Here is a 12,580-nt window from a genome sequence, read left to right as displayed (position 1 = left end):
CACTGCCTCATCTTAACTCACATTGAATTTTCAAAAAAAGAAATTCTTATTGCCATATCCTGAGACTTTGGAACAATGATTCATGCAAAGTATTTGTTCTATAAACATAAATTAATAATGAGAACAAATTGAATCCTGTTCATATTTTAATCCAACAAGACAATAAAAAGAGTGAGTTAACCATATTACTATCCAGGAAGAAATGTTAAATGAGTTACCTCTAAAATGAAACGGTTACATTCCATAGTCTGGTCACTGCCTTCACCTTTGCCCTCTCAATTCCCATTCTTTTGTACTATTCTTTAATCTAGGTGGTAAAAACCTCAGCTACTCCCCTATCCTTTAACAACACACACAAGTAAAAGGAAGACAGAATGTGTTGCCTTTCACAAGGCCTGTGTCTCACACCCAAATACTTGGCCTGTCCTCACGACCAATGCCTGTAGCCTCACTACTAGGATCTCTGATTTTGACAACTTAATGACTAGGAACAGAGTTGATATCCCAGAGCCTGTAGGAACAATATGTGCCAGAGGAAAACTATTTGTTATAAATTGTATGTCTGAGGATGTAGTTGAGCGGTGGTGACCTTGCCTAACATACATGAAGCCCTGGGTTCCATCCCAGCACTGGAAATAAAAAACAAAATAAATAAAAATTCAAAAGAAAAAGCTAAACAAAACATTTTTTTTCAAAAAGCACAAAGTGAACAGAATACAAAGAGTAAAAGGGCAACACACTGTACAGGATGTACAATAAATTATACACATCTAGAAGTTACAAGTTATATGAAATTACCGTTTGAAAGATTTTAGGGAGACTCATAAATCCTTGGTGACTAACCACATCTAGGACCTCAATAATGAAGAAACATTTTCTCCTAATAATTTTTGGCCAGCTCGTTCTGGCAACCACCACAGTAACGCAGCAATCCCATTTAAACTGGCTCTTCTGCCCCTATAATTCTCTAGTCTCAATAAACACACTTGCCCTGCTCACAAAGACACACTCCAGTTGTAAGAAGCCTCATGGGTGGTTAATACAAGAACATCCATGCCACCCCTTCCCTCTCTAGTTACAGCAGGGCCCCTGTCCCTCTGCTCCCACCAGAAACTCAATCTGTGATGAGGCCCTACCCACATGTCTATACTTTCTATGACCCAGGCCATTGGATGAATGAAAATCTCTGCCCCCGACTCTCCTTCCTGTCTTCTATTCAGTGTAGAATAAACAGTCTTCTTCAGTGTCTCAACTGGTCCTAACTGAAAACTTCCCATTTGTGTATCTTGCAGAACAGCCAGTTTGTCTCTGGCACTGTATGTGTTGCCGAGAGGCTTTGTTTCAAATCATTCAAATCATGGCCTTGCTAGAGGATGGCCCCCATGTTGGTTTTTCACAATCACTGACAATAAACGCTTATTCTTTCTTAAAATTGTGACCACTTGTTTATCTTCTGAATAACATTTCTCTTTAAAGGCTTTGTAGTGTAAAGGGAAGATATAAAATAGAAGATTAAAGAGAGATAAGATAGAATTGCCAAAAACACATTTCCATGGTTCAGGAAATCCTAGCATGCCTCGCTGGCTGTTTGTTTCTGACATGAATGAAGTCTGTGAAAGGACAATTAGAATTGTCTTTCTGTTCCAATGGCTCATACAGGAAAGAAACAGGAAATCCTGATGGAAGCTCGGGCTTTACAGGATATTTGTGAGTATTTATCCTGTGTGTTTGAAGTTTCTCTTCCACATCTGTACACTCGTGCCTGCATTTGGCCCAAGATGTTTGTTCTTTGCTTTTCTCACATAGTTACAGCTCCCAGCAAGATGCTTTCTATATGGGGCTGGCTCAAAAGCCAAGCCTGGAGAAGGAAACTGAGGCTCAGAGGGCACAAGTCTCTCATTTCCTCTGAATGTCAGTTCCTTCATTATAAAATGTAAGGACTGACTGGGGAAGTGCTTCTGGAACTTTGCCACCAAAGAATCTCCCAGCAGTGCAAATGACTCTCCCTGGACCTGAGGCCACAGCCCTAAGCAGACTGCAAACTGGAAGCTTCTTTGAAATGTCAAATTTCATGTTAAAAATTTGTGAAGACTTTGCATTTTACAAAGCAGGAACACCTATGTTTATTTTAATATGGATATTACCACAATAGTAAAGCCATATGATTCCTGTTAAGATAATCATGTGAATCAAACACTCCAGGAAGAACATAAGGAACCTCCCACAACCCTATTTGTTAACCACCGGGAGGGGGGCGGGGGGGGGTTTACTCTGCCCCAGTGAGAGAAGGATGGGCTCTGGTAGAAATGCTATAATCACAGTGTCTAAATGTTTGCCTTTGGAGAAAAGGAAGACAAAATAGTAGAAAGTGTGCCACACTTTGATTGGTAACTGAGAAAGTAGGTGGAAGTGTTACATGAGAAAATGTGGTGTGGCAGATATGTAAGGAAAGAGTCCGCCATGGCACAAGTGTACACCTCCCATTGAGAACTCGAGACCAGACGAGCAGAAAATCATAGAATGTTCAATATGGAAGGGACCTTCACAATAGGTTTAGCCCCAAATGCACAACATATCCTCACAATCCTCCCAACAGATACTTGAACATGCTCGACACTGGGAAACACACTTCCTCATAGACTTATAGTTCTCCAATCGAGAGTCACCCTGAAACAATTCCAACTGCATTTGGGTTCCATTTCTGCTCCTGGAAACTCTACAGCAGTGTGTTTAGAGTGGAGGTCATGAGAAGCTCAGGTTTTAGTTTTGATCTGTCATCTACTCAGTGTGGAACGACAGCTAGAGTGATACAACTGGACATGCCATGCCTTCTATACCTAGAAGATGGCGAAATGAATAGGAATGCCTGCCTCAGCAAAGCACTGTGAAGATGGCATGCAGATGAACATGAAGACAGAACATGTGGAGAGCAGTGCTTGGCCCGAAGGAGGTTCTGAGAGCTGTGGCCTCCAGGAAAAATGGAAGATACTCAATTCTCTTTAGTTTTGTCTTTTCTTGGTGAGATAATCTATTACTTTAAATGTTCCCTCTGACATAATTCCAGACCTTGCTATATTCTATGTTGAAGTTTGTCAGTGTCCTACATATATATGGCCTGAATTTTTACTGCTTATGTGACAAAAGATATAGACAGACTAGGGTCATAGCTATTTAAATGTCCTGGTCTACTGTCTTGTGGTCCTGGTCACTGTGTTCCCCTGGTCTGATTCTTTCTGTCATCTTTACTCTCACTTATCCTCAAAATTTTGCAGCTAATATTCTAAACCAAAGCAGCATTTTATGTTTAATCCCAGTAAATAATCTACTTAATTTCAGCCTTTTGAAACATCAGAAAATTGAGGGGTTTTATCCTACATATTAACTCCCTGTCTGAATCCTTAACGTCAGGAAGCTTGATTCTAAATCACCACTAGTGACTAAAAGACACTTAACTGTCTCAGTTCAGGTTGACATAAGTCATTTAAAGATGGCTCTGTAAGCTGTCACTTAACCGAGAAGTTTCTTATAGTGCCTTTGTGGTGGGCCTTGTCACACAGCTCATGAAAAGCAGACAGGCTACCTCTACTCCTTTTCTCTAAGTACCCCTGGGATACCTGGGCCAAAGAGGAAAAGAAGTTGGTTTAGTTGGGTTAGTTTTGGGCATGCTTATGCTGATATGTACAGTCACTCACAGGCTTATCATTTCTCAAGATTTATCACAGTAAAAACCTGGAATTTGTGAACTGGCTTCTGGAGAATATTGTTCTAGCCAATAAGATTTTCTGCTAAGAAAATATTTCAAAGTTTTTAATGTTATCACATTGACAAATATCTTCCTAAAATTTAGGTTGCATATTCCCCCTACATCTTTCCATCACCCTCCAATCCGAGGTTCCATCCTTAAAATAATATTGTATACTCCAATTTCAGTGCTATTTTCCCAAGCAGCCTCTCTTACAGAATTAGGATTATGGAAAATATCCTCCACTGCTCAGTAGGCCAAGCATATTCCAGAAGAAACACACATTACTAAGTTGGTATGTCTCCAAATGACTTTTAGATGCTATTGTATAATAATCAGAAATTGGCTACGCCATTCTTCTATTATGCAATTTTTCTTTTAAAAATCTGATTTAAAAATAATTCCTTTGTACTGAATCTTACAGTTGGAAAATACCATGTTACCCAGATTTTGGTGCCTTTGAAAACAACCTGCTAATGCTCTATCTTCTATATTCAGGTTTTCAGACTTATTTTTACAATGTATACATGCATGTGTGTGTGTGTGTGTGTGTGTGTGTGTGTGATTTGAATTTATTTTCTATTTTATTAATATACATTTATCACTTAAAATGCAATATAATATAAATGTTCTGTATTTTTCTACAGTTTCTTGGGATTAATAGTTTTAATGTTTTAAGTATCTAGGTAATACACATGCTGATTTGCTAATTTCAAGTAAAATGGGCTACTCCCTTTCCCTAAGTACCCCTGGGATACCTGGGTAAAAGAGGGAAAGAACTTGGTTTAGTTGGGTTAGTTTTGGGCATGCTTATGATGACATGTACAGTCACTCATGTGCTTATCATTTCTCAATTGCTCTAGTATGATGTGAAAGTCTACATTCATTATACCCCTAACCTACAAGTCTGTGTTCATGCCATAGAAATCTATAGTCTTTCAAAATTTTTTTGCTGAATTTATATATCTAACTGCATGATATGAATAAATATTCTCTAATTTTACACAAATGAGATAATCTACAAGGTGTTCTAAAATGTAATTTATTCTTACCAATATAGCTTATAAGTCTGCATGTTTTGACATAGTATTGCATCAGATGGATTTAGTGTGATTTATTTTATTTGCAACTTTCTATTACTCCAAATAATCTACACACACACACACACACACACACACACACACACACACACACACACACACCTTTTGTACACATGTGTAGGTACTTCATAGGGAGGTCTGCCTCCTCCTCTCTTCCATTTGGTTCAGTCCACTTTTTTCACTGCTCCTAGTACTCTAATACACAATTTAGCTTGGGACAATGAACAGGTCATTTCACAACTAGGATTAATAATATAGAATTATAAGAGACAATTTTTCAATAAAGAACAGATTTAAGGTCCAAAATGATATGCTAGATTCTAGAGAAATAACAACAACAAAAAATGATGTGGGCTAAAAAGACACAATGTCTGATAAAAAAAAGCCTTGAGCACAGGTTAGATCTCACAGGGTGGGCATGAGATGCCTGTTCAGAACAAAGCAGGACTGTCAGATTCTAAATAAGAAAAAGTATTTCATTCTCTTTTTAACTATATGTGATTATACCATCCCTATGGAAGTAACTCAGGCAATTATTTTCACTAATATATTAAGATTAAAACAACAACCCTCAGGACACATACCAGATCAGACCTGCTTTTTACTGAATTCAAGTAAACCACTAATTGCTATCAATTAGGAGAGGAAATAAAATCTAATGATCATAAGGGATTAATTAGTTTTGATGTAGTACCTGCTTAATGGAGCTTAAAGTATAATTTTAAAATATTCTTATTTTAAGAATCCAAAGATTTACATATCTTTAGAAATAAATGTATTAACCTATGTTACAAATCCAATTAATGCATTTCCAGAAGTTAAGGACAAGCATATTAGATAAATAAAAAAATTAATAGTAGTTAAATATTCTGGGAGACTTTTAAAAAGAGAAGGACTTTTGGTTTTTAAGATCTAAAATCTTTCCACCATTGGTTCTATTTCCCTGCTCCCCCAGCTTGGGACCTTCTGCCTACCTGGTTTTACTGTCAGTTTTTATCCGCCCAGCTTACTCTCTTCTTGTAACTTGTTGTTCTTTCCCTCTGACTAGAATGCTATGCCTCACAGACCTCTTGGAAGTTCCCTCCTGGTGTTTTTGAAGACGCTCAGCAGGGATTCAGGCTTCCCTGATCACCCATCTGTCCATGCTGAGAACCAGGTTCCTGCCTTGCAAGGGGCAAAGCCTATGGGCATGCTCTTTTTCTTCCCTTGACTCACTTTTCTGAATCACTTCCGCTCTTATTCATGTGCTGACTGTCTACCAAGATGTAGAGTGCATCAGCAAAGGGACCCGCCTCCTTGTCAATGCCCAGTGCTGTTCAGAGAGGCTGGCACATGGCAGGTACCCAGTACTACCTTGTAAATGAATGAGAAAGTTATCCTAGGGCTAGAAGGAGTCAAAGATCATAATAAAGTTTTCAAGTAAATATTTAGAATAACAAACTATCAGAATAAGCCTTAGTAGAACATTAAAATTCTTGTGTTTGGGTTTCATTGTATTATTTTAAATGTTTCAAATATATTTGTGGTCATATTTTTATTTTACAGAGATTTCTGTGATAAGGAGAGATGATTAAAAGAGGAGCATATTCCTATTAAAATTAACTGGTATCATGAAAGCGAAAGGCTGACCTGCTGTTCATATCTCTGCTTGACGTCTTCTAGCTGCCATAGAAACTCCTTGGACTGCTTCTCACGAAGACACTTGGATCTAGTTAGGTCTGCTTCTACCTTTTCCATCTGTGAAGTTAAAACAAATTTTAAAAAACTTGTATTTCATAGCTTAAATTTTGCCCATCCTTTAAAATTCCAGACCTTAAAGACCTCAACAATCATTGATGAAAGTAAGGTTGATAAAATAATAAAACATATGACAATTTATTTTAGTATATTTTAATAATTTCAAGAAGAAAATGAAAATTGGTATATATCTGACTATGTTTTAATGTTGTAACAATAAAATATACATTTATGAAATAAAGAGAAAAAATCTATGTAATCACTGTAGGAGTTTAAGGAAAAACATTTAAAAAAAAAAAATCAATGTTTTTTCCATATTTAGCCCAGGCTGGCCTCTAACTCGAGGTCCTCCAGCTTCAGCTCCCATTTCTGAGATTATAAGCGTGTGCTCCTGAAAGTCAACATTTTTTTCATCACTAGAAACTCTAGACAAATTAGACATAGAGAAAATGTACTGCAACACAATAATGAGATTACTAAGCCCCCAAACTAGTATCATATTCAACTGTGAAAAGCTGAAGTTAAAAGAATTCACTAGATGATGAGGAGACCCAGTTTCACCCATTTTTCCATAGTTCTGGAAGTCCTAGTTAGAGCAAGGGCTTTCTGAGATAAATGAAATCATCACTGATCTTGCAAACAGAAAACCCTAAAGATGTCATTAAAAACTGTCAGAATAACAAATGAATTCAATGAAGTTTCCAAATAAAAAGTAGCAGTCTAATACCAGGAATGTTGTTATATATTACCAAGAAAAGAATTTAAGAAAAGAATCCCACCTATAATACTAGCAAAATCTAATGTTTAGGTATAACTTTAAACAAACAGCTAAAGAATTTATGTATCAGAACTATAAAATGCTGATAGAAGAAACCAATGAAAATAATTCAATATAAAAATGTCTTATGCTCTTTGGTTAGAATAATTAATGCTTTTTAAATGTCCACACAAACCAAAGTAATCCACAGATTCAGTGGAGTCCCTATCAAATTCCAGTATTATTTTCACAGAACTGGATATTACAAGCCTAAAATTTGCAAAGGATCATAAAAGATTCCTGGCAACCTAAGCAATCTTGAGCAAAAAGAACAAAGCTGAAGTCATCATACTACCTGACATCAAGATATACATTGAAGCTACAGTAATCAAAACAGCATGACACTGGCATAAAATCAGACACATTGACCACTGGAATGTGAGTCTAGAAATGAACATGAATCCCTAATCAGCTGATTTTCCACATGTATGCCAAGATCTCACAAATGGGAATTTCTTCAAAAATTGGTATTTGGAAAATTGGCTGTCTACCTGAAGAGGGTGGAACTGAATTCTTTTACACAATATACACAAAACTCAAAATGGATGAGGGATTTAAACATTATGCCTGACACTATAAAACTACAGAAGTAAATAGATGGACAAAGCTTCTTGGTATTAGTCTTAGCAAACATTTTTGGTACAGCAACAAAATGTGCAGTCAACAAAGCAACAACAGACATGAAAGCAAAAGTTTCTTTACAGCTACTGTCACAATTCAGTGAAGAGACAACTAGACAGTGGATGAAGTATATTTCATAAAGGGTCAACATCAAAACACAGCAAGGGAGCCCAGCCAATTAAAACCAGACAAAGGGCTTGCACAGCCAAATGGCCAACAGATTCATGAAAAGAATGTTCAATATCATCAACCATTAGGTAAATACAAATTAAAATAATAATTGCATCTTATACCCATTAGAACGATTATTACTCAAAAGATAAAGACAGTGCTCAAAAGAAAGCAAAATAAAAGGAATTTCTGAGACTATTGGTGGGAATGTAAATTAGCACAGCAATTGTAGAAAACACTACAGAGCTTTCTAAACAACTAAAAGCAGAGCTATCATTTGATCTGGCAATCCAATAACTGTGTATATATCCATAGTAACAGAAATTGATATGTTGAAGAGATATTTGCACTCCCGTGTTCATTGTAGTGTCATCCACAGTAGCCAAAACATGCAATCTCTCCAAATATTCACAGACACACATATAGAGTTATGTACATACAAAACAGAAGCCTGTCCAGCCTGCAAAAAGAAGGGCACCTGTCATTTGCAACAACATGGGAAGGGATGCCATGTTAAATGAACTAAGCCAGTGCAGGAAGATAAAGCTGCAGGGTCTCACTTATGTGTAGAATCTGACAAAGTCAAACTCACGGAACAGAGAGGACAGTGGCAAATATCAGACACCACAGAAAGGGGAAAGAAAAAGGACATGATGCCCAGAACAAAGTTCCAGTGACACAAGAGGAGTGAGTTCTAGTGATCTGCTCATCGGGAGGGACTGCAGTCAGTAACGCAGACCTCATGATCATCAAGCATCTTACCTCGGAGAAGGGAGGTGTTAAAGATTCTAATTCTCCTGTTTGAGCCATCCATGTGATGGAAAGATGTGATATGATGCACCATAAACCTATGTGATGGTGACTTGTGGATTTCAAAAATAATCAAATTATAGTATATAGAGACTGTATTCATTTCTTATGAATGAATGAAAGAGTAAGTAAACAAAAGGAAAGGAAAGAGAGAGGACAAACGAGATGGCAGACCTGATCCACTTAGTAGTTTTTGAGACAAAATTTCACATAGCACAGATTCTTGCTTTACTTCAGTACAAACAGAATATTAAAAGTAATAAATTTTAAAATTGAAAATACATAGTTATAAAATAGCATTTTATAATTAGCACTTTCTGAACCTAAGCATTATTGTCTATAATCAGAATAGAAAACAATTAAAACACACAAAAAGACTTTTAAAATATAAATGTTAAGAAAAAAACCAAAGCAAATAACAATGGCTAATAAGTAAAAATGAAATATATTTCACTTTAGAATAACACTGACCGAGAATGCCAAACCCCACTCCATCCTTCCTCCACAATTTTAGTAGTATAGAAAACAATTCTTATAAAGCTTATCTAAAACTAGGGTTCTCAGTTGTCGTAACTACAAAGGATTCTGCTTCACTACACATCATCATTCCAAATTCCATTCCACTTCAAACAAAAACAAAAGGATGCAAGAGCTCCTTTACTGTGTAACTCTGGCTTCAAGGAAACCCAAGAATATAGTCTGGTAGCCCAATCAGGAGCAGGAGCAGGACTGGATGCATTTCTGTGTTCAGTGTGCACAGAAGCAAAAATCAGAAGCGGTGAGCGGCACTGGGATCTTCCTGGTAGGAGCCTCGGGCTTACTCCTTGCTACACTTAGAGAAAATCCAGGTACTCAGGGCTTCAAGAGTGCACCATGGGCCTTAATTGTTTCCCAATGTAAGAAACTTCAAGAGTAAGTGACTAAAGGAGGCCAAAGTTGTCAGGGTCACAGCTGTTGTGTTTCAACCTTGCCCCTGCAGTTGCAAAATGATCTCCTTAGTTCTGAACATCTGGGAAGGGGAGGGCAGAGAGCAAAGGGGACAAGGGAAGAGGGTATAAGTTAGCTCAGAGGCCCCTGTTAAGCCAGGGCTTGATGCTCTAGCTTCACTGTCAAGGTCACTGGACTTGGAATCATCTAAAAGATATACTTCTGGGCATGTGTGTAAAGGAATTATAAGGGAATTAGCTGAGAAGACCCACCCTCAATGTGGGTGAAATCATCTCACAGGCTGGGGTCCAGATTAAATAAACAGTTAAAAGGGGAGAATGCAAGCTGAGCCCAAGCATTAATCTGTCTTTGCTTTCTGAGGACAAAATATGACCAACTGATTTATCCTCCTGCTGCCACGCCTTCCCACCATGAAGGACTGCACCCTCAAAGTGTAAGCCAAAATAAATCCTTTCTTCCTTGAGCTTCTGCAAGCTTAAGCTCCTGTCAATGGCAACTTAACTGCCCAATTCACATCTCCTTCCTTGGAACTACAATAAATGTTCACCACTTCCTATAAGAGAAAAGTCTTTAGATGATGTCCTAAATAAGATCAGAATTCTGGGAAAAGGAAGAACATACAGTGGATGAATATGAAGCATTTTCCATCAATTACAGTGACAAAATGTAACTGGTCTTTCTCCAGTAAAATGCTGTGTGCAATTACATCGTAAGTAATATGACATACACAATCTAAGTTGTACAATTGCAAAATTATATACTGTGTAATTGAAATATATTTTATTATACTTAATAAATATTTAAAGAAGTGCTAAAATTATCTTTCAATTATTTTCAGATACATATACATAGATAAATATATAAAAATATAGAGAAACACAGACAGGTCAACAGATACATACAAATGCCAGGAAGTAGGGCTTGGGAGATGGCTCAGTGGTTGAAGTGCTTGCTCCTCAAGTATAAAGACCAGAGCTTGTATACTGAGAACTCAAATAAATGTTGGGGGGATGTAGTAGCCCATCTGTGATTATTGCCTTAAAATACAGAGACAAGAGATCCCCCAAGGAAGCTGGTTAGCAAGACTAGACATATTGGCAAGCTCCAGTTTGATTCATAGAGCCTGCCTGAATGAATAAGGTGGTAGAGCCATTGAGGATGACTTCTGACATCAACCTCAAACCTATATGTGCATATGCACACACGAGTGTGCACACACACACACATACATGCAGAAAATGTATACTTTCCAAGCATACCACACACCTACACAGATACAATGGCAGAAAGCTGGATAAACAATTATTTACAGGCCTAGCTAAATAAAGAATAAAAATGAAAGTCTTGTATGAAAAAATCAATTAATTGATTTCATCTGTATTCATCTATGAATGATAATCATGTTTGTTTCTTTACTTGCACTGAGGAACTAAAAACATGCTCTATCACTGAGCTGTATCCCAAGCCCCAGTAATCATTAATTGATATGAGAAAGACAATATGCTTTCTGCATATTTTAGTGTGGGGAATGATCAGTATAAAATGGAAAAAAAATAAAAAGTAGAAACAAGTAACTATAAATTACTACCACGTTACAGAATGCCTTAGTTGCTTTTTTCTGTTGTGTGATAAAACACTAACAAAAGCAATGTAAGGGAGAAAGAGTTTGTGATGATTTGGATGAGGATGGTCCTCAGAGACTCATTTATCTGCATGCTTAGTCACCAGGGAATGGAGATATTTGGAAAGGATTAGGAGGTGTGGCCTTGTTGGAAGAGGGGCATCACTGAGGTGGGCTTTGAGGTTTTAAAGCTCATGCCAGGCCAGTGTCTCTCTTTCTGCTTGTTGCTTTCCAAATAGAATATAAAGTTCTCAGCTACTGCTCCAGCACCATGTCTATCTGCTTCTACCATGATGACCATGCACTAATCATCGGAAACTGTAAGTAAGCTCACAATCACACAAATTTCTTTTACAGGCCTTTCTGGGTCAGCAACAGAACAGTAACTAAACAGGCTATCAAGGCACAGTCCACCATGGTGTGGAGGTCAAGGCAGCAGAAGCCTGAGCAGCTGGTCACATTGCATTGACAATCAGAGAACAAAAGGGCATGTGTGCATGCTAGTGCTCAGCTCACTCTCTCCAGCTTTTATATTCAGCATCCCCTAAAGATGATGCCATTCATAGTGGATGGCTCTTCCCAGCTCAATTAATGCAGTCAAGACACTCTTCACAAGCTTTCTCAGAAGGTAATTCTAGATTCCACCAAGCTGTCAAAGAACACTGGTCATAACAGAGAGTTTGCCTAAACTAAACAAAATGGAAAAGATAACATAACATTAATGGATTAAATATTCGACCTACTAGTCAATAGTACTGGTTTTCTGAAAATTTTTAATCATAAACCAAAATTATTTCTAGCTGTAAATTAATAGAATGTATCTAATGATTGTTAAAAAATAAAAATAAAAAGAATGGACTGTAAAGCAAGATACTTACCAGAGAAGAAAAAGACTGGAAAAGTGGGAGGGCAGAAGATCCTGGAGCCACCAGCTGCCTGAAATCCATGCAGTGGGTTTGCAGGATTAAGATCTTTCATGCAGGGCATACAAGTAGCTATTTCTTTCAGTCATT

At 37.4% G+C, this 12,580-nt stretch overlaps 1 protein-coding gene and 1 long non-coding RNA gene across 2 annotated transcripts in view; one reads left to right on the top strand and one right to left on the bottom strand.

Moving 5' to 3' along the window:
• Nucleotides 1-12,580, bottom strand: part of Cep112 (centrosomal protein 112) — a 423,208-nt gene that overhangs the window by 247,484 nt on the left and 163,144 nt on the right. Inside the window, exon 19 of the mRNA XM_059272022.1 lies at nucleotides 6,472-6,579. Coding sequence (XP_059128005.1) covers nucleotides 6,472-6,579 — 108 coding nt within the window. The remainder of the gene's footprint in view (nucleotides 1-6,471; nucleotides 6,580-12,580) is intronic.
• LOC131917887 (uncharacterized) overlaps nucleotides 9,639-12,580 on the top strand; it is a 57,966-nt gene continuing 55,024 nt past the window's right edge. The window contains exon 1 of the long non-coding RNA XR_009380768.1: nucleotides 9,639-9,800. This is a non-coding gene — a long non-coding RNA (uncharacterized LOC131917887). The remainder of the gene's footprint in view (nucleotides 9,801-12,580) is intronic.

This window comes from Peromyscus eremicus, chromosome 8a (assembly GCF_949786415.1).
Source record: "Peromyscus eremicus chromosome 8a, PerEre_H2_v1, whole genome shotgun sequence".
NCBI classification, from domain to species: domain Eukaryota; kingdom Metazoa; phylum Chordata; class Mammalia; order Rodentia; family Cricetidae; genus Peromyscus; species Peromyscus eremicus.
This window is presented reverse-complemented; position numbering and strand designations above follow the sequence as displayed.